The sequence below is a fragment of the Ambystoma mexicanum genome, chromosome 8 (genome assembly GCF_040938575.1).
Source record: "Ambystoma mexicanum isolate Mex_15411 chromosome 8, UKY_AmexF1_1, whole genome shotgun sequence".
Lineage (NCBI taxonomy): Eukaryota > Metazoa > Chordata > Amphibia > Caudata > Ambystomatidae > Ambystoma > Ambystoma mexicanum.
The window spans coordinates 1571478579-1571501288 of NC_090929.1; the positions used below are offsets into that span (position 1 = coordinate 1571478579).

At 48.1% G+C, this 22710-nt stretch overlaps 1 protein-coding gene across 2 annotated transcripts in view; it reads left to right on the top strand.

Annotated features, from left to right (window-relative positions):
* Nucleotides 1–22710, top strand: part of PDCD4 (programmed cell death 4) — a 525005-nt gene that overhangs the window by 149789 nt on the left and 352506 nt on the right. For both annotated transcript variants that reach the window (XM_069611774.1, XM_069611775.1), the window contains exon 5: nt 12894–13007. In XM_069611774.1, the coding sequence (XP_069467875.1) occupies nt 12894–13007 (114 nt within the window). The remainder of the gene's footprint in view (nt 1–12893; nt 13008–22710) is intronic.

Below are 22710 nucleotides of genomic sequence, written 5' to 3' on the forward strand. Positions count from 1 at the left end.
GACTGAGATTCTCCTCATCGGCACACCCACTCCCTCCTTTCCTGTCTCTCTGGCCGGCCTCTTGGCCCTCTTCCTTCTCCCACCTGCGAAGCTAAAAACCTCGGGATCATCTTCGACTCCACACTCTCCTTCTCTCCTCGCATCTCTGACATCTCGCACTGCCTCAGAGGTATTCTTCCTTTCCTCTCCTTCCACAAGAAGCTCACTGTCTCCAGAGCTCTGGTTCTCTGTAGGCTGGACTACTGCAACAGCCTTTCTAAATCTGCCTGCCTCTACTCTCCGCCCTTTGCAACTCATCCAGAACAGGACTGCGAGACTTGTCCTTTGCCTCAAGCCCAGGGATCGTATCCCTCCAGTACTGAAATCTCTGCACTGTCTCCCAGTCGCTGCGAGGATTAAGTTCAAAACCCTCTGCATTGTCCACAAGGCCTTCTGGGGCCTCTATACCTTCAACTCTCTAATCCTAAATATCTTCCTTCTCGAGCCCTGCGCTCATCCACCTCCAACTCCCTCCGGGTCAGTCGTTTCTCCAAGCAACAAATTGGTGGTAGATCTTTCTTCGGCTGGGGCCTGCCTCCCTCGAACTTTAGGAGAACCATCTCCGGTTCCGGAAACGCCTCAAAACATTTCTCTTTGCTTCTGCTTTTTCTCCTTCTCTCCCCTGCTGACCTCCTGGCTGAAACTGCACTAGTTACCTGGCCACCCTCTGATATCGGGCCCAGGTCACTTCCCCGCCAGTCGCACACACCTGCACTGCCTGCCTGGCAACCCCCGCACTTGGGACTGTTTCTGTATCCCTACAGTCCCACCACCAGTACTTGACACCTGATTTCTGCACTTACCTTTGCACTTGCCACCTGCTGGCCGTTACTTGCTTTGTGATTACTTATTCCTTTGTACTGCACTGTCCAGTCCACCTCCCCTTGCACTTTCCCTTCCCCCATTCCATGCACTTACGCAATCTAAGTCTGGCCTAGTATGATCGTGGTCTGTCCACCCTTTGTTCCCCCTCCCGTGCCTCGTTGCGCCTTCAAATACTTATGATATGGCATTCATAACGCGCCTATACACATCATATCAAGTGTTAATTCTCCTTTGCTGTCAGGGCATAAATGCGACTGCAAGGAATGTGCGCCCCTAGTTCTAAATTGTTACAATCATAATCTCGATGAGGAGGTAGTTCATTGGCTTCTTTCTCACTAAATATCTCATTGAAATCTGATAACATCTTGGTAACTCTCCAACTGCCGCGCCTATTGAATGTACTATAGCTCCCAACTTCACCAACCCTGCTATGGCTTCTGAACAACTACTGGAACTACTTTCTTGAACTCTTTACCTGAAAACAATTTTCTGTACAAAATGGAGAGTCCAATCTATCTGAGGGTTCTGGTACGTCAGCTAGGGCATCCCTGTTATATCTTGATGGTTGTGAAGATTATCAGGCCTCTGTCCCCAAGTACCACACAGGGAGATCCAAAACCACTCCCTGTGCGATCCTTGAGGCCACAGGTATTGTGTGCCGGAAATGCCAGGAACCAGAACACCAGAAACCCCCCGACCGCTGCAAGGCAAGCAATGGATAAGTACAGTGACAAGGAAAACCGGCGAGGACCACAGTGTAACTTAACACTAAAGGGGCTTACCAAGGTGGAGGGAACCAAACCCGGAGTTGGAAAAACAGGATGAGAGGTGTTCTGAGCTGATATAGGTTGTAACTGGCAGCAGCAAGTTATGTAGCAGACTGGACGGCAATCCAGATGGACTCGCACTAGGATACCTGCGTGAGCCGAAATGTCCAGTCTGGGTGTTGCAATGAGTGGGGTGATCCATAGACAATCCGATAAGAGTTCTGAGGTCTAGACCAGATGAGCACGACAAATCCGAGGGACAATCCAAAAGGAAGCCAGAAGCAGTCCAAAAGTCCAGTAACTAGCAGGTCAGAATGAAAACCAGGGCTTGACGAGAAGAAAATCCGAGAAAACGGTCCGTAAATCAGTACCGTGATCGAAGGAACAGGAGTGCCAAACGGTGCCGAATTAGTTCAGCTGTGAAGCACTGAATAAGCGTTCCCTCACAGTATTTGAAGGAATAGGAACCGGTCAGGTGATCGCGTCAAATGACGCGCAATCCCATACGCTTCCGTGCCACGTGATCCGCAGCAACAGTCGGCCGGGTCTCCCGGGTCACGTGACTTTGCAGCAAGACGGGCCCATGGCGACGCCGAACAGCCCCATCACCTGGGACGCCACCCTGCAGGCAGCCCCCTCCACATAGGACACCCAAGCCCCATCACCTGGGACATCACCCTGCAGGCAGCCCCCTCCACATGGGACACCCATCACGTGTGATGCCACCCTGCAGGCAGCCCCCTCCACATGGGACACCCCAGCCCCCATCACCCCACCCTGCAGGCAGCCCCCTCCACATGGGACACCCCAGCCCCATCACCTGTCACGCCACCCTGCAGCCAGCCCCCTCCACATGGGACACCCCAGCCCCATCACCTGTCACACCACCCTGCAGGCAGCCCCCTCCAGACAGGGCATCACCTGCATGCTGGACGCTGACATAGTGACACATTACCCCATCGAGGATGTGTCGTGCACCTTGACTACCATGTTGTGACACCACCCCGAATATCCACCGGAAAATGTATCCTGCAAACCAAAATAAATGCATACACCTGGCTCACATCCATGAGTGTGGCAGCTGCTCAAACACAATTGCTGTCTGCAGCCCCCCTGACCCTGGTTGGTGGGGACATCCACATCACCTGCAGCCCCCTGACACAGTAGGGGGTGGTGCACAGCTCTCGCTGCACGTCCCAGACCCTGGCCACCTCGCCCACCTCTGCCACGTTTCCCCTCTTGTGGCCTTCCCCACTCATGGTACAGATGGATTAGTACAATGGGAGGCACACCAAGCAATTGGAGTGAGGGGGCAGGGTAAGTGATGTACTAGTATGGTCCAGCAAGGATCAATATTACCCCTGGTGAAAAAATAAACAGGACGCACAGGCACCCCATGTATCACAAAAGCGTGTATGCGGCCCCTCGGTAGCTCGCGTGAAAAGAATAAGTTAGGCGGTACGCTGTGGCATCCAGCAACGTCCGTCCGATCCAACTTGCACAATTGGTGTGATGTTCTCTTACGCACTCCTTTATCCCGAATCTGAATGCCAACGGCCGGTGCGTGTGACGCAACTTATGCGATTAGGTCCTTTCCTCTGATTTCACGTGTACATGCTAATTTTGCACGCGCAAAGTAACCACCACTCTGTTTCCGGCTGCCCACGCGAGTAACACAGAAGACCCTTGCCCTCCTGCCTACAAGCCATTCTACCTGTCTGCTACTTCCTGAGCCCCCTCCTACGAGCCATCTGCTGCTGTCTGCCCACTGTGTGGGCCTGCTGAGCAATTTCAGTGCCTACTGTCCAGCCATTGCCAGTGCTCCTGTCCTCGGCCCTGTGACCACCTTGATTCAGAAGACTCCAACATGCCACCACTGCTCCAGAGCTCAGCCCCAGGACTACCTTGCACACTGAGGAAGAGGAGCTTCAATGATCATCAACTCGAGATGCTCGTGGACTACATGCGCGACCACCACCATGAACTGTTCACGGGGCCTGGGACCACGCATACGCCTGCTCAGCGGATGGTCCACTGGCAGCGATTCACAGATGGCATCCACGCCTTGGGGAATGAGGCGCACCGCTTGGGAGGTCATGACGTGGTGGAATGACCTCCACCGTCGAACCAAAAAAAAAGGTGGATGCCAACCTTGCTTGGGTCACAGCAGGAGGAGAAGCTCACTCCATATGAAGAGTGTCGGGTCTAAAGGTATGTGAGAAGTATGTGTCTGGGTTAGGTAAAAACATTGATTAATTGTGAGAAGGGAATTCATAATTGGTTGTTGTACTTAACCTCCCTCTTACAGAGTGAGAATTCCCCAAATCATCATGGAGGAAGTGAAGCTGCTCACTGATTGGTGGAGTGAAGGGCCCCAGGGCAGCACCAACATTCTAAACTGCCTTTCATTGTTCATTTCCTAGCAGGAAGGTCCTGCTTTTTGTTAAGTTCCTGGTTTTAGGCCCAATTTGAAGTTTTTATTAGCAGATTTGGCAGAGAGATCCTTCAAATCTGCTTTCCAGTTGATCAAGGACTACGTGGGGCGGGCAATGCTGTTAATCTGGTGGGAGCGCAGCGTTTGTTTCAAGTGTAAAGAGCATTAACTTTCGATCAAGTTTCTTATCTTCATTAGGTATCTAGTGAGTTAGGTATTTGGGTTGCTGCTGGGTGTTTACTACTTAAAGACATTGTCGAGTGTTAGTTTGCTGGAAATCAGCTCTACTTACTAAGAAAGGCATTCTGTAAAATACATGTTGAATGAATACTGAACCTGACATGTGAGCTGCATGCAATGAATCCTTGCAAGTAGAAGTCATGCTGGCTTACAGCAGTGTGGAAATGTGTGGTTAAACTGTGAATGAAAGAAGACATTCTTACCTGCATGTTTTTAAAAAAAAAAGACAGTGCAACTCAACAGGCTTAATTGATACTTTAAGAACTCTGCTGCAATACTCTCAAAGGGAAGTGAAAGACGCTATGTCCAGGGTTGATTCCAGGTGTTGATCAGTTTATTCATGAGTTGAGATCTGGGTTTTTCTGGCTGTGCTTTCATTTACACACAAGACAGGAACATGATGGAGTTAGGATGTCATGTAGTAACCTTTTGAGGGCATAAGGTGTTTTTCTGCAATTTGGAAATTCACTTCCCTTCAAAAGAATCTAAGTCTTAAGAACTCCTCAAAATAACCAAAGTTACTTACAAGTGCAAATAGCATCCTCCAAGTTGTTAATGGAGGGTTAACAGGTACTGATCCTATGAAATAGTTTTGGATAATAGACTTTGAAGGTTATGCTGTTTTCCGATTAACGTTTTTCCTTCATTCTGCAGATTCGTAACCATTCAGAGGTTGGAGTCTGTTTTTTATTTTCTCCACATCCCCCTTCCCTTCGGAGTGTTAGTTCTTCAGCTGGTAATTTACACAGTTGTTGATCAACAGTCTTGAGGGATCTGTGGGGTTCAGCACCTCCCGCGGACAAGAAGACCGGACAAAAAGGCCATGAGTGAGTTGATTCATGTGAATCCGGTCCATGGCGTGGGAGGCCTGCCAGATTACGAGGAAACGTCCGGTGAGTGATGAAGCGTGTGTATCCAGAATATGTGTATGTAGATTGAATTGGTATGATTGTGTGGCCTTTCTGCCTGCATTTGTATGACTGCCATGGGTGAACCATGTCATGGTCTACTGGCTCGTGCTTCGTGTGCTGCACATCGGTTGAACATGTCTTTGGGACAGTAGTCATCCACAACAGTCAGATACTAATGCACATTTCCAGCATGTCAACACAACGTGGCATCTGGCTATGTACGTTAGTGACTCAGCTATGCCAGTTAAGTGATTGATTGTGTCTGAAGAATGTGATATTAATCATGCACTACAATTAATCATGCACTACATGTAGTAGAAGTTCCATCCACACATGTCTATAGGTGGCTTCATGCTACACATACCGATCATGCACATAGTCAGCGGGTGGGATATTGGGCCATGAGTGTCCTAGCATTTTACTACACTGTGCAAATCCCTGCCACAGCAATGGCACTGGGCCCCTTGTATGAAATGTGTCTGGAGTCATCCATGATGACCTGCCACACTGAACACCGCCCCCCTACTCCCATGGGTGCATGGCCATGTCCCTCTTGTGTGTCACTGTCCCCTCTTCCTATCTCCCAGCACATGTCCTCACACTCTCCATCACACACCTGGGACACCACACATGTCTGTTGGAAATGTCTGCAGTGATTACATGGTCAGGGACATGGGATGTGGTGGCAATTCTGCATACACCATGATTTCTGGGATTTTTGTACATGGTGTGTTAATGTAAATTATGGCATGTTAACATGCATGTAAATGTGTTGCAGGACAGCGTTGTGGTGATAATGCATGTAGTAGATGCAATTAAACTGATTCTTCATGTCTGTGTCCATGTGCAGGTGCACCTCCTCCCCAGATTCAGGGGAGGAGGTGGAGGAGGAACGGGAGGCTGAGCCCCAATAGAGCACCAGTGGAGGAAGTGTTGTGGCATCCTATGAGAATCCACTGGTGCTACAGTCCATCTGGGACATGACTCGGCATGAGTCCACCTCCAATGATATCAGTAGCTCTGGTGGTGAGCCGGACGTCCATTCCTTTATGCTGTCGGAGGTGAGTGCATCAAGTGATGGTGCTGATGTAGCCCGTGCGTCTAGGGGGGGGCACGTCCCCTCACAGGGCCAGTCGGTGTTGCCACATCCGTCTGTGGTGGTTACGGCTGCAAGGCCATGCTCCACTCTATTGGCTTCCGGTCCTGGGACAGATGACTAAGGGAGGGATGCAGTCCTGCAGCCACAGACTGTGGCTGCGCATCACGGGCCATGCACCCTTGGGTACGGCCGGCGTGGGGCATGCACTCACGGTGGACGTGTTGCGGCTGGGGAGACAGTGTGGGAGCAGTCAATGTTGCGTATTGCACAGCAACACAGTGCTTCCTTTGATATGTTGGCTCAGGGCATGGATAGGGTGGCCAATTCCATGTTCTCCTGACAAACCCAGGTAGAGCACCAGTTGCAGGCATTGCGGTCCACATGCCGCTCACACAGGCTGCACATGACGTCCAGCAGCAGGAGCCGACGGGCCGAACTGAGGTCTCTGCAGGCATCCCTGCTTGCAGAGGGTCGGGCCCACAGGGCAGGCCTGAGGCGAGAGTTATTGGTCCTCAGAGCTTCAATGGAAGTGCGAGAGGCCGCCTGCTGTACACAGCAGATGGAACTATCGACTCATACCATCTCGGAGGAACTCTGCATCTCGTGAGGTGTTGCATGCGGACCTCCGAGGCCTCATGTTCCAGATACATTCATCTGGGTCCCGCCTGGCCGTTGCGATGAAGGACCAGGCCAGGGCCATACGTGGTCAACCTCCCTTGCCACTACCACCATCCGAATCTACACAGGAAGGTGGCGACAGCCCTCCCAATCCTTGATAGCCGTGCGGTCCATGTACCCATGGAGGGAATTGTTTTTTCAACTTCCACACATGTGGGGGTTGACGTGCACCCTGCCACTCCCCCTTCCTGGATGTACCCACCTGCTCCCTGCACCCCCCCCCCCCACCAAGATGGAAATGTTTTTCAATCTTTTTTTCCACCTCCCCATTCCAGATGTTGGCATGTTCTATTTTGTTTTTCCCTTTCCTGGTTGTGGTCTTTCATTATTTTTTGCATCGGTTACTCATGAAGTGTAGCATTAACTCCTCAGGGACTATACCTGTGCAGTGGTGTACGTGCAGGAATGCCAAGTGCTCTTGTATAGAATGTTTGCATGGGGGGCACTGGGTGGCATGTGCATGTAATTATAGCTTTGTTTTTCCATGGCATGTGCTGTGTCAATTATACTGCACAATGTGTATTTTCATATGTTCGCCCATGTTGTTCCAGTAATCCGTGATGTGGCGATGACTGCTGTCTGCTCACTGCTGAGACATCCTGCACCATTCGAAGTCCACACTCCCCATGCCCTCCACCAGACAATGTTGTTCCTTTTTAACAAATTGGGAAACGCACTTACTGGTGAGGGTCATGTGGGGTTTACAACATTCAGACCAGTTATTTGGTAAGCATTTGCACTGTCTTGCATGTTGTACATGCTTCATTGTTGGTCATCTTTGCTACATGTGTCGGTTCTCTTTTATGTACTTTGCATGCTGACATGGCGTTGTGGTAATTTGATTAGAGCTCATGTCACTGTGTAAGCTGTGGATACCTCAATGGGTGCACCAACTGCTGTGCAGCATGTCATTGTACATCGGTAAACCAGTCCATGGACTCCATTTATTTGTCATTTCCTTGTTATTCACTCTGTGCCTCTCTCTGGTGTGGTACACTGTACTCCTGTACATATCAATGGCCAGTCACCCTGTGTTGCTCCTGCACTCTGTGTTGTATGCATATTTTCTTTCTCGTGTCAAGTGTGATGATTGTGCATGTATTTTGTGCTGTTACTCTGCATTTCATTCCATAGAGGTAGAGCGTCTCCCGATGGTGTGCATCGTATGCAAGGCAGGTGAGTTGCACGGACATGAGTGCATGGCATTTGCTAACACTTCGGTGTTGTTTGCATGGGAACGGGGCACTGTGTGCGCCCCTCACCCCACTTGCACCCCCTGATAGCTGTGTGTGTGCGCCTATCACCCCCTTGCCATCCATGACGCTGTGTGCCCCTCCCCCTTGCCACCCGTGATGGCTGTGCCACTCCCCCTTGCCACCCGTGATGGCTGTCTGCCCCTCCCCCCTTGCCACCCATAATGACTGTGTGCCCCTCCGCCCCCCCTTTGCCCCTGTGATGGCTGTGTGCCCCCCCCCATGTTGGATGTGTCTGTGCCCCTCACCCCTCTTGCCCCCCGTGATTGCTGTGTGCGCGCCCCAAACGGTCGCATGTGATGTCTCTCCAAACAACCCCTCCGCCCCCCCATCGACTGCCCCCTCCCCTCTTCCCGCTCCTCCTAGCCACGCCCGCCTAAAATGACTTGGTGCATTTGTATGCTCCTGCCACCCTGCAACATGGGGCCAGGCAACATGTATGTTTTGACAAGCCCTTGTGTGAATAAGCCTTCTGTAAGAGTGCTGCGATGGGCAAGGCCTGTTGGGTGCCTTTATAAATGCAAATGAATACAAAAAAAAATTATGACATTATGGGGCGATTGGATGTCTAGGTTGGTACAGTGGTAATGACATAGTCCATCTATGTGTTTCTTTTGGAAACCCAAAATGAAATTAGTTTGAGTTCTAAGGGATGCATACAATATTGCACTTCAAGGACACATTCTCACAGTGGTTTGGTGGGCACAGATGATTGGCCCTTTGTCATCATTGAATGGCACCTGGAATGTGCCAAGTCTGTGTGCACTCCACAGGGGTTGGATTTCAAGTGAAAAATGTAGCCACAAGCTGGGTACGGGGCAGCCTCGCCACATGCCCTTGGACCTGCCATACGCAAGCGACGTGCATGTGATTGTGGGGGCACCACCATGTCTACCGGTACTGCCACGCATTGTTGCAACATTGTGCAGGACATATGGTGCCACAATTATCCTGCACACTAGTGGTGGTGCGTATAGCAACTCACCACCAGAGTGGTCAGGGGAACGGAAACGTGACTTGAGCGCTCCACTATGCCCAGAGTTGCAATATGGGCGGTGTTGTAGCTTACCTGGGGTGGTGTGGCAGGGTTCCGTATTGGCGTCTTCATGCAGGTGCTCCGAGTAGGCACTGTCCCCTGTAGAGGCGAACATGTTTGTCATTTGTGTGTGTGTGTCATGCATTTGTACACCCCAATGAGCCATGCGTTGCCATGCCTCCCAGCTTCCAGGGCCTGGTGTAGGGGTGACATTCTGAATATGAAACTATCATGGGTGGACCCTAGATAGTTTGCATATACTGAAATAATGATACCATTGGCATCACATACATCCTGCACGTTGATGGAATGCCAGTGCTTGCGATATCTGCTCTGTCGCCCTAAGTGGGCGTAGAGCCACATGGGTGCAATCGATAGCACCAAGCACTCAAGGGAAGTGCGCCACTACATAAAAATCCTGGACCACGGCCTGCCCTTCTGCAGGTCTTCTGGGCATGTAGATGTGCCTGCGGACTGAGGGCGTGCAGTCATGATTGCCAACACCTGATGTAGGCACCATGACTGCCTGGGCTGTGAAATGCCCCCAACTATGGCAGTTGTCTGCTGACATGACCCAGTGGACAAAAAAATGCAAAACATTGAGCACCTTTTCCAAGGGTCTCTGTGCTTGGGAGCACAGGATGGGTGATATGAGGTCATCCTCCCACTCCCTGACTAGGTCTAATATGATATGAGGTGGAAACCTATACCTGCCATAGACCTGGTCTTCGGGCATCCCTAAAAGGCTGGTCCTAGGTAGAAAAATCCGGGCCCTGGCCATCCTCCTGCGGTGTCCCACGATCACTGCTGCAACAAATGGTACATTCATCGTAGCTGTATACGCGTGTTTGTTGATCGCACAGCCTTTTATGCATTTGTTTTTGTGCGCGTTGACATATCCGCCAGCTATCGCGTGGCGTACGTGTTTCAGGATTTACATGTAATTTCCTTTCGCGCCAGCAAGCCCTGTTCAATTCCACGAATATGGGTTTTTAGCGCGCGTATGGGCATTGGAAGGATTTTACTTTGGTGCATTGCTTGTTACGCCCATATTTTCACTTGTTCCCCATTCCATGTGTTCCGCCCCCTTTTTAGGTGACTGCACAGCACCCAACGGCCCCTTCGATATGAGTCTTGCGCAAGGCGTTCGTGGTGTTGCAGTGACGTGTTGGACAGGCGCGGATTCCTCACAAGTCCCTGGTAAGCCGTGCGCATTGTGTTCCATGAATACACAAACTGGCGCTTGCATGCGATTCCGGGCGCATGCCCCCTATTTTCCGTGCAAATCATTCATTGAATTAAGGCCATAATCTCTCGATCGGCCTGGGCAGTATGTATGCAACTTTGGAATGGTGATTGCTATTAATCCCTCATGGGTTAGGTTTAGCACGTCTTTTTGTTTTGATGTGGTCAGGCTATTGGACAGAATACATCCTATATGGACTACCACAGGTCCTGTGATCTAAGTGCTACTTGGACTACAAGGCCATCTTGGGAAGACTTTATATCTTATTTTTAAAACTTTTATCTTTTATTTAGCGCAGTGTTCCCAGAGTCCTTATTTCCATAGCTAGATTAATCCAGTATTACCTGAATTGGTAGTGTATATCTAGATTTTGACCGTTTTAGCTGGACAAACTGTGTTACTTGGATTGGTATTTGCACTACTACATAATCCGTGTTACCGTTTATTTTCTTATTTTTTTTATTAGCACTGATGGATAAAAGAAGACTACAGCATTCCTAAGTAAAAGCCCTGGACTGAATGAGTTGTGTACAATCTTCCTATACCAGTCGCCTTTTCTGACCTAACTTTTTTTTGTTTTTTTTGCCAATTGGTATGACTTGTGTGTGAAAGAGTGTTAGGGAAAACAGTATCTTCAGAATATCTATGACCTCGCGTGCGTGCACACGCAATCAACCATTTAAAATCCTTTCGTACAAAACTCATCCCTACAGACACCTCTTCCACCAACTTTCATACCACCCAAGCGCCCTATCACCACGGGCACATGCGACTCCTATCTGGGCACAAATACCTCAAACCCTCTATACAGAAACATACCCTCACACTGTACCTGTCAACACCGCAGCAGTTCCCGTCTTCCCACTAACCTACCCACTTTCAGAACCTCAAGCATCTGGTGACCATGCAAGTGACAGTGGTATAAATCCCAGTAACCTAGCATATCTTAACATATTATACCTCAATTTAGTACTTCCCATCTGTTAATTGTTTTATTTCTACTAAAGAGGGCATTTTTTAGTAAGCATGCTGTGTGAACAGTCTTTTCTGTGCCAGATGAACTGTACCTTATGACCACCTGGTTTCACTCCAAATGGTGAAGCCTGGCTAGCCTCTTCCATTGCCAAGGTGTCGGGTGTCTTCGTGGTAAACCCCGACTAGCACTACTGGTTTGTTTTTTGTAAGCCTCGACAGAGGAATAATATCTCAAACAGGTACAGCGAGCAGGGAGTGGGGGGTTCACACTACAAAAAGTGACGTTTGGGAATTATCCTGTCTTTGAGTTGAAATTGTTTGAGAAATATTGCATGGGACGGGTCCAGTCACATTTTAGTAAGGTGTTACTGCCATTACTATGATAGGTGACCACACGTTTTTCTCTTTTGTAGTGTCAAGAACTGCAGTTTCCTTTTGGTGCATATAATGGCTAGCATTGTAGCATCTTTTGTATAATGATCTCGCCACTCGCATTCCAATTTACAGGAATCTTATTTGTGAGAATTTGGCTAATTGTATTATCTCCCCATCGGTTTGAATGCTTTTTCAGGCAATAGTTGGTCAAATAGGGAATAGTATGTATTAAGCACTTTGTGGACCACGTTAGCACCTATTGTATATGTTTGCACCTTGCAACAACACATTACATATAGATGCTTGGCTTAATTTAAAAGTATACTATTGCTTTGTGACTTGATTTATTGATTTTTATATCCACTCCAGTGCTGGTTTGCACTCTATTTAGCCTTTGTAATGTGATAAGGATTTTTGTCTCCAATTCCGTTTTTGACACATTTGAAAAATGGAGCAGCACTTTGTGCTCTTCGCTCATTGAAATGTTTCACCCACTATTTGCACGTACCAAATTTGTAGGAATTCCCGTTTGCGTCATTCCCTATCACGCAAAAGATAACCTTATGTAATCTAGATTGGAGAAATACTGGTTTTCTGGTCCCTGTTACAGAAACGAAGAATTGCGAAAATGGGTTTCCTTCAAATGCTGCAGCAGCACAAACTTGTCATTTCTTAATGGTATAGGGATTCTATATATTTCCAAACTGAAGATTATCCACCTGAGGCATCCTTGTGATTTTGAAATGGGATAAATCATAATTTAATTAATTGGAAATATTTACGTATGTACATTTTACCTGCTAAGAATACTTTTCCGATAAACTTGAATGCTGTTGGCTGAAGTTTGTTAGTATAATCAGAAAAGACCAACCTTTTTCTTCACTAGCAAATGCAGAATGCTTTTACTCTTATACTCTTACAATTTTGCTACTGTGAAAGTCTTCCATTTTGTAGAGCTTAAAAGTGGCCTTGTAGATGGATGTTTGTCCATTAATTACTGTTATTTATTTTACAGGAGAACTGTGTTTATGAGACCACCGTCTTGCCTTTAGATGAAAAAGCATTTGAGAAAACTGTTACACCGATTGTGCAAGAATATTTTGAGCATGGAGACTCCAATGAAGTTGCTGTAGGTGTAACCTTCCTTAAAGTTTTTAATTGTTTGCAGACGGGATGTTGGCTGGGTTCAAAAAGCTCTCTGATTGCCAATCGTAGAGGGTATCCCCTATGTTGTCTTCTCTCATGGAATCACCCTTTCTATGACCTTCCCAGTCTTGGGAGGAGAGGCGAGGGGGTGAGAGGGTGAGGGGGTGGGGGGCGGTGGGTAGGGGGTCGGGGGAGAGCGGGGTATTTATTCTCTCCAGTGATTCAAGTGGCTCAGTGTGACTTGGCTGTACGAGGGGTGCTTTGGAAACATTCTGGAGGCCAGGTGTTGGACTTGAGGGAAGGGAAACAGGCTCCAAACCCTCCATAGGTCATCCATCCCAGCAGGTTGTTCATACCATAGGCCAGACCTGGAGTTTTAAGGCTGTTTTTGCAACACCCTGTGAGGGAACTGAATCTACTGACCTTAACGAGTGGTTGGGGGCTCTGTAACTCATCTGGCAAAAACGGGAAAAGGAATGTCTTAAATGGACAGTGATACCAACTCTCAGGTAGGGTGTAGCAGGTCGAAATGAAGGTACAATTGGTTCCCAAACCGCTCTAGCTAATACACTACACTGATTTTAAGTCACACATACAAATCCATCTGATGAAATAACTGCTACATGAATAATATACTGCTTTGAAAGATAATGCATTCACCATAGGCAATAAAAAAAAAAAGCTGTGCTTGACTAGTATCAACAATCGAGATCTTGATCCTGAACTCGCTGAACCCCATTTGTGTAGCAGAGGTTGAAAGTTCTGTAGGATTACAGTTAATGGGCCATCTGCATTAATGGAAGTAAGCCAGGTCTACCCCATAGGTGCAGATTCCGTATCAAACAACCCTAGGGAAAGCTGGAAGAGGCACCAAGAGCTCTATGGGTGAACAGGAGTGCCAAAAAAGTAAGATGCAGCCGCGCAGGACTTCAACCCCCCTATCCTCTCTCCACACATGCACGCAAACCCACCTCAGAAGAAGTCTGGGGAATGTGGTAGAGATGCCCGCCAAAAAACTCTATATTGCACCCCCTGAGAGAGTATCCGGAGTAATCTTTCCCCACCCCAGGACCCAGAGGCATGTACTCACATTGGCAGTTTGGGCAAAAACTGCTCCAGCACAGGGAAATAACCCAGCAAGTACAGGGCCCATTGCCCCAGGAGCTTGGAACCTGAGCCAACGATGAACCAGAAGGGGAACAAGCAACCTTCCCACAGTGTTAGCGCCAATACAATTCAGGGCTACACAAACCTTCCCACTGTGGCATTCCAAAACTCCACTCTTAGTATAAGGCTGTATCACCTGAGTATTTGGTAGCGTAGACAAAGCAGCCAGGCTTATCTTAAGAGGGAGAGAGGGCTGTAGGAAAGTATAAACAACCTGCTGCATATGGTTCAAAAGCAACACTTACACCCAGAAGTATTATAAAAAAAATAATGGTGTATTATAAATACAAGTAGGCCAAGTTAAATCTTGGGGTAAGCACTTTGTCATAGAATAATAAACGCAGTATAAAAACACAACACAATGATTAAGGTACACAGACCAAAGCATAGAACTTGTTCAGAATAAGTAACTGTAATTCTAGATAAGTCAGACCCAATTATACACATTTAGAATAGAACACTCTTATTCAGGGGGGGTGGAAGTAAAACCCCAGTTTACTTTTAGATTACTTTTGGTAATTTCGAGGGTATTGCACCCTGTCAGTCATGCAGTGACACTCAGTTAAGAAATCACTTAGTAAACCAACCCTGTTACAGGATACTTTTCTGAATAGTGGAACAGTATGAACCTATAACTATATTTAGGATAACCTTGAGTAAGACCTTGTGTTGTAATAAACTATTAGTTGCTTTTCAGATCAGTGAAACACAGACTAAGGTAAGCAGTAACTCCTTACACTATTTTAGGATTGCACATAGCAGACCAAGGTCAGGAAATCCCACAGTAACTATTCAGAATGGCACACAGCTATTTAAGGTAGGTAAAATCCAACGCAGACTTATTCTAGACAGGCTATTCTGCAAATCGGGGGAAACAAAACCCAGTTTGTTAACTTAACTTCAACTATTTCTTTTGAAAAATAAGTGTTTAACATCATTACTTTTTGGTAAGAGGAGGATCCAATTCACAGGCCAGTAAAATAACCCTATGTATATAATTTTAAGAATGGCTCAACGCATTCAAAGGAAAGTAGGAACTTCTGTAACTGCTCGTATTTCAGGGGGCTAGTTACCAAACCAACTCGTTCACGAGTAAGTCACATTTCAACAGTTGTTACATTTTAAGGCAAACAGCCCAAACCTTATTAGTCCTTTCCTAATGTTGACGGATGAGTGTTCTCAGTGGCTGGTAAGGGGCTACTAGTGCTCTAGTGGCCAACAGACAAGTCTGGATCGGCACAGATGCAGGAAAAGTCAGAGTTCCTGGGAAAGCTCTTCCAGCAAGCATTTCATTAGAGTTGCAGAAAGGGTCCAGGGACTACAAAGAAGACATCAGCATTACGCCTGCGGAAACTGGATGAGAACTCCCAATCGCACGAATCGCCCCTATGCTTAACAGGAATTGCACAAAGCTTAAGGTAAGTAATACCCCAGCCAACACAGTACCCCAGCAAGAGTTTGCAGCTAGATGTCTTCAGGATATGGCAGAACGGGACCCAGTTCTTGGATTCTTGGTTGTGGTGACTGACGATAGGACACTGGATGGGAGCTTGAAGCAGGGATCAAATGGGTAGACTCCAGGCAAGAGTTTCTTCGAGGCTGGTCGCGGCTCTGTGGTGTTGGTGCCCTTTTTCAGGAGTCATGAGAAGTCTGAATATCGCTAGTCTGATTCTCGTCTCTGATCTGGTCCAGGACTCTGGTGAGGGGACTTCAAGGATTCAAATCAAGTTTCTTGCGGTCCAGCAGGATGCCAACGCAGAGTTTCAAGGGTGTTGGGATATTGCAGCCCAGCAAGGTCTCAGCACGTTATGGGATGGCTCAAAATGCAGGTCTTCTTGAGTCTATTGGATCCCACCTGGCTCTGGCGCTGGGTCGTCGTTTTCAGGAACCCCAGGTCGCTTGGAAGGAAGGTTGTAATGGCAGAATATGGTCACACAGAAGCCTCTCCGGTCGCTGGAAATGGTCTGACAGCTTTTCTTCATCTTCGGATTTGGTTCAGCTTGCAGGATCAGAACTTTATACGCTGTCACTCAACAGGCATGCACCATTCAGACCGGAGGGTGTGGCAGTCTTTTCAGGCAGGCTGGTAGACGAAGGGTTGCAAAGCTTTCAACTCCTCCCTTGCTTCCTGCCTTCTCAGATACTCTGGAGCCTGGGCAGGCTTGCCTGAGTTCTCCCGCCAAACACTGACCTTGCACAAAGGACTTTCCTGCCCAGTAGAGTAAGGGAAGGATCAAGAAGGGACAAGCGAATGTAAAAAGCAAAAAAAGACTGGGGCCATTTTGGAAAATGGCACCCATGGATGCCTGGCAGCAGCTGTGGAAAAGAGGCAGTGAGTAAGTTGCACTGAATTAGTAAAAAGCTTCTCTGCCACCTCCCATTTAGGGAAACCTGTTCTTTGTAACAGAAGTGTTACAGCTGTAGGGAGAAAGGGGATACTGCATCTCCCCAGCACTCCACATAAGGTGGGGGTCTGCTGGTCTCACCAAATATGTAGAGAGGATACACATAATCCTTTCTACCCTTGGGAACAGTTGTTCACCCAAGGTAAGCCATAGAAAATAAAAAGGGGAGCCCAAAGGAAAACCCAGCAATGCTGCACAGATAGTGCTGTGTGCTGCAACAATAAAATGTACATGCAAAAAAGTTGTTGAAAAAGGATGAAATCAAAAGTACACTATAGAGCGTCACAAACATGACACCTGTAAAAAGAGCAAAAGAAAGGGTTGGGGGGGGGTTCCCACTCACTGGGGAACAAGACCAAATTATCCAGAAGTCCAGCAAAAAGTTCTGCGGGTCTCACAAGTGAGGGAGATTTAGCATTAGAATGAAAATCTTACCTAACACACAGCATCTGCCTTCGCCCTGTAGTGATTAATATTTCATGGAAGACTGGGGCGGCGAGGGATCCAGGTAAGATGACTCCTGGCAACTCTGTGAACAAAGGGTGCAGACGGCACAGTAGAAACCCATCCCAGAATTGGGATAACAGCTGGAGAATCCCTCAGACGTCTTAAGCTGGAGGTTTGGCGGGGTGGTGGAGTCTCGGCACCCTTTTGGACCACAGCAAGAGGAAGATACTGGAGGAAAACAGCAGGATGTGACCAGCAACTGCCCAGAACATGGTTTCAGTTTGGAAGGCTTGACCCAGCAGATGTTTGGAGGGAGCAGGAGTGTTCAGGAAGCCCATGTTGGACCTCCACATGTAAAACTCTCTAAACAGGGTTTGTCAAAGCAACTGTATCCATTATTGCCAACTAAGGTCTTTAAATAGCAGAAATCGGCCGGAAGAACTTCTTAAGCAGATGAGCGGATTCCAAGCAGCAGAACGGGAAACCAAAAGCAGGAACTAACTGGGCCTAAGACCCACTGCCAAAAGGGGCTGGCTAAAGTAATTTTTCATGAGGGTTGGAGCAGGTCATGGCCACAGCTTGTGCACGGGAGCATTGTTGGCTGGTATGCTAGTGTATATCCTTAAAAAAAAAAAAGAGAATAAATATATTTCTGATGCTTGTTAATCTGCTAAGAATCACATGCTGTGCATATTGGTCCGACATCCAGTAGTAACCGCAGAGTATTGCATCTTGTCTTTCGGGGACCGAAAGGGGACGTCGGCATAGGCATGTCTGTAACACTATCCCTATCGTGACGTGTGTAGTACCCAAAATCCCTCACATGCCAAGGTCCCTCAGATTGTTTTTTCCGCCCAGATAACTGGTCGCCCTATAGCGGAGCTCTTACTAGAGAGATGGTTTATCTTTACCGAATTGTTGGTTTATTGCCCGTTAAGTCACTTCGCCAATAACTACATCTTTGACGAAGACCATGGGGGAATCGCCTACGGCTGTGGATTTCGGCGCCTAAGATCCGGCGGCCGGATTGTCCATGTGGTCGGGCCCTCTGGCTGACCTATACAGTAGGGAGAGTGGGGTCGAGGTGGCCAAATTGTTTAGTATGTCTTTCCTCCTTTCCCCTCTTTTCCCTTTCGGTCTGGTCATCCTTCCCTTTTGCTATGGAAAGGACTCCTTTTAGATTCTGCCCTAAGTGTAGGGTCAGATATCCTTGGAAGGATGAACACAGGACGTGTAACGCCTGTCTTCCCCCTAGAGCACGACGAGAAGCGGTGTGCGGCGTGCAAACTCCTTCGGCCTAAGACCCTTAAGGAGCGCTGTGTAAAGCGCACGGTACGTCGTGCGTGGAAACCCACCCACCCACCCCTCCCCCCCCCTCACCGCCACACCAGCCGAAAGTGATGGGGGTACTTCGGATGACCAAATGTCCAACGCGGATGTTATAGACCTTGAGGCGGACACTTCTAGATCCGCCATGCCCGTCCCCCACCCTTCCAGACTCGACTCTGGTCTTGCTATAGGGACCACACCCGGCAACAGGGGCGTCAAGCGCATCGCACCAAGCACACAACCCCTACCCAATTTCAACGCCTTCGTCGAAAAAGGCGAAAGCGCCAACGGGGCTGCCGAAGTCTTCGCTGGTTCCCCCGGATCGCTCTGATCCAAAGCCTTCCCCCGCATCCGCAGCAGCGTTTTGCGACTGGGCAATCAAAACTAACCAAGGGCGCTACTCCAAAACCTGCACGCGTCGAAAGTCAGGAACCCGATGCTTTGACTATTGCCAAGGCCTCGGTAGGCCCGAAAACTACGGCTAGGCATCTACCCGGAAACCCGACCGCTAAGCCTCCTGGTGGCGCGGATGGTATTTCTACTGCTGACAAATCATCAGAGCTTTTGTCTCATGATTCGGCGACTATCCAAAGAAGCATCGGAAGAATCGCAGCGGCGGTGGGCAATTTTCCGGTTCCGCTTAAGGTTATGGGTCAATCCGCAGAAAAGATTTCGGCGGATGGGATTCCCGATTCCGATGAGGCGTACGTAGATAGTCAAGAGCCTCTCTCCGACACCCTTTGAGGTTCCCGTTGACGCCCGAGCGTGGAGAACATCACTTCTCCTCGCGTAGGCCCGTTTGGGTCCTCTAAATGGACTACAGAAAAATTTGAGGGTTGTATGGATCGGCTTGAGCGGATTATCAGTTCTTCTGATCATCCGCCCCCAAAAAGGGCTCGGGTAGACCTTAACCCCCAAATTCAAGTAGATCAGTCTCAGGTTTTCCAACAAGAGATGATCCATATGGATACTTATAGAGACATCTATAAGGAAGAAGAGGAAGCTTCCTTTCTCAAACTATGAGGAGGATTAACAGGATACGACTGACAACTGGGAGGAAATCCAGCAGGAAGGTGAAAACCCTTGGACACAACAAGATCAGGACTCTGATATTTTGTGCCTAGATTCTCCTCTGTCCACCCCGGCTCGCCAGGCCTCCCCTGTGGATGACGAAGTGGCTTTCAGCTCCATGTTGAAAAAAGCAGCAGAATTCTTCAAAATGGCCACTCAAGAGGCGGTACCGGAGCAGGATTTCGTGGAGGATATTATTAAAGAAAAACCTCTGGCCAGTCAATCCATCCCCCTTCTTAACTTCTTAAAAGACGGGTGGCTCCCTCTTTGGTCACACCTACTCGGACACGGGCAGTGAACCTGAGAGTCGAAAAAATTATTTCGGCCTTCTCCTACCGACCCTCTGTATATTAAAGGGCACGCCATCCCGGACTCACTTGTAGTGACTACCGCACGAAAGAGGGCAGGGGTACCCCTTGCCACGGGAGAATCACCACTGGACAATGAATCTAAAAGGTTGTATGCCCTGGGCAAACGTGTCACATCAGCAGCTGCATACACCATTCGGGTTGCTAATAATACTACGTTATTAGCAACCTATGCTGATGCCCAATGGAACTTACTTCAAGAAGGCCTCCAGGAGGTTCCTGAATCCACCAGAACAAAGCTTCTTGCCATTGTTTCGGAGGGAGAACTGGTTAACCAGAATGTGGTGAAGAACACCATGGACAATGCAGAAACAGCAGGCGGGTCTCTTGCACAAGGTGCTCTTCTGAAAAGACACGCATGGCTGCGTACATCGGGCTTCAGACCTGAGACTCAGGCCTCCCTCATTAATAAACCCATTGAGGAGACGGCCAAGAAGGAGCATGAGACTTTAAGGTCTTTGCACCAAATTACACATAAACCCTCCTCCCAGAGGTGTAACAATTCTCTGCGGTCCTTTTGTCAGGCTGAGAGTTATCCTCTGTCCGCGGAAGCTGCTGAACCCCCTCCCCGACAATCCCCCTGGAGTGTAATCCTCAGAACCCGATGATTCTCGGCTCCGTTAACTGCACCCCAAAGGGAAAGGGGGAAGTGGATAACATAAACACCAGGCTGGCGACGTTCTGACTAGCTGATGAACCTGCAATGAATACATAAGAACATACAGAATCCTCGAATTACTTTACTACCTTTAAATTATGAAAACTTTATATCCTTAACTAAAATGTAAAGAATCAAACCTGGTTCTTCTCTTTTAAGATCTTAGAGAAGATTGGAGTAATAGCTGATAAAAATCTTTCTACCTTTCTTGTGGCTTTGAAAGTCTTGAAAATAACAGCAACTCCTTTGATTATTGAACTCTTAAGAACCTTGACTCTTGCCTTATTAACTGTTAAATGTTCCAGTTAAGACTTGGATGAATCCTGTTCTTTCTTCTTAATAAATAGAGTTCATAGTCTCTTGAAGAACTTGCAAACTTTTCCAAGTCCGTTGAAACCTTTTCGCGCACAAGCGCAAAAATGTACCCACGCAAAACATGCGTTGAAGAAAACACGCGCCGGAGAAAAAACACGCGCTGAGGAACACATGCGCTGAAAAAGTCACGTAGCAGTCTTTTCTTACTCTTGCGTATATGCGCTTTAAACACCCGCGCTATGAACACACGCGCTGTAGTTTTCACGTAGCAGTCTTTTCTCGCGCACTCGCGCTACGATCACACGTAACAGTCTAACATTGCTCGCGCGCATTTAACAATTAAACGAACTATAAACAGAGTAACATCAGTTCTTCTTTTGAATTTTCATTTGCAATCTCCTAAAGTTTCTAATGAATCTGAGCAAAGATTTACATATCCAAATAAAGTCACTTCGCTTAAGAATTGTTTTCTTCTCCAAAAGAACTTCCAGAAACTCCTGCGAACCTGAATTCTTCTCCTGAACAACCCGCATAAGTAGCCGCTCGACTGCCAGGATTTGAAAGTTCAAATCCCCTATGCCCAAGACTACGACGATGAAAGGCAGAGAGTGACAGTTTAGAACGTTCATTGTTGTCCTGCAGTTCTCTCTAGCCAATCAAGCTTCTATTGTAAAACTCCATCTTGCCTTGGGCCAGAGCCAGGAATCTGTATAGAAAGGTCAAGGCCAAACCCACACAGAAATAAAGGGAAATAATTAAAGGGAACCTAACAGTAATTAAAGGAAACCTGATGACAGTAATTAAGGAAACCTGACACCTTTCGAGGACAAGCCCGTACCGGTCAGAACAACTACGGCACTGGTAACTTCAACACGAATCAAGCATCCGGAAGCCCTACTTACTACCCCTCAAGGGGTCAGAAACGCAGCAGAGGCAGAGGCCCCAATCCCAGAGGAGCCACAGCCTCTGGTCAGAAATGAACACCTGGTCCAGGTCCACTCCCATGTCTCCCCATTCGGGGGGGCGATTAACATCTTTCCTCAAGGCATGGGAGGGGATAACTTCCGACCAGTGGGTCTTAAAGACGGTCGCCCACGGTTATTGCGTGGAATACGCCTGACCTCCACAGTTCAGACCGCCGCGCTCACGGCGCCTTTATCCAGACCATCTGGAGATCCTGATCCAAGAGGTGGAAGCACTGCTGGGAAAGGACGCCATAGAAGCCGTCCCTATTATTCAGGTAAACAAGGGTATTTATTCAGTGTACTTCCTTGTACCCAAAAAGGATCTTACCATGCGTCCTGTTCTGGATCTGCGCCTAGCGAACAAATGTATAAAACCCCAGAAGTTTTGCATGGTAACACTGCAGGAGGTGATCCCATTGCTGAAACAGTGACTTCATGGCAACATTGGATATGAAAGATGCATACTTTCATATTTCAATGTTGCCAGCGCACAGAAAATACCTAAGGTTCATGATCCAGGTCAAACACTACCAGTTCAAAGTACTCGGCACCAAGGGTGTTTATCAAAGTCCTGGCAGTGGCAGCAGCACACCTGCGCAGACTATCAGTCCCAGTTTACCCTTACCTTGACGACTGGCTCATTATGGGCGACTCGTTCAACGCTCGAACACCCAAACAACAGTAGATCTCCTCTTCAGCCTGGATTTTTCAATCAACGAGAAGAAATCCAGCTTAGTCCCCAGCCAAGTAAAACAATTTCTGTGAGTGCTAATTCGGACGGAAGACGGCCTTGTCTTCCCCTCCAGCAAGAGGGTTCAGAACATGCTCTCAGATTCCTCAAAATGTAGCCAGTCGGGAGGTACGCAAAGCGATGCGTTTGCTAGGGATGATGGCGTCATGTATATACTTGGTTCCCTATGCGTGGCTGCGCACGCGTCCCATGCAAGAGTGGCTCAACAGC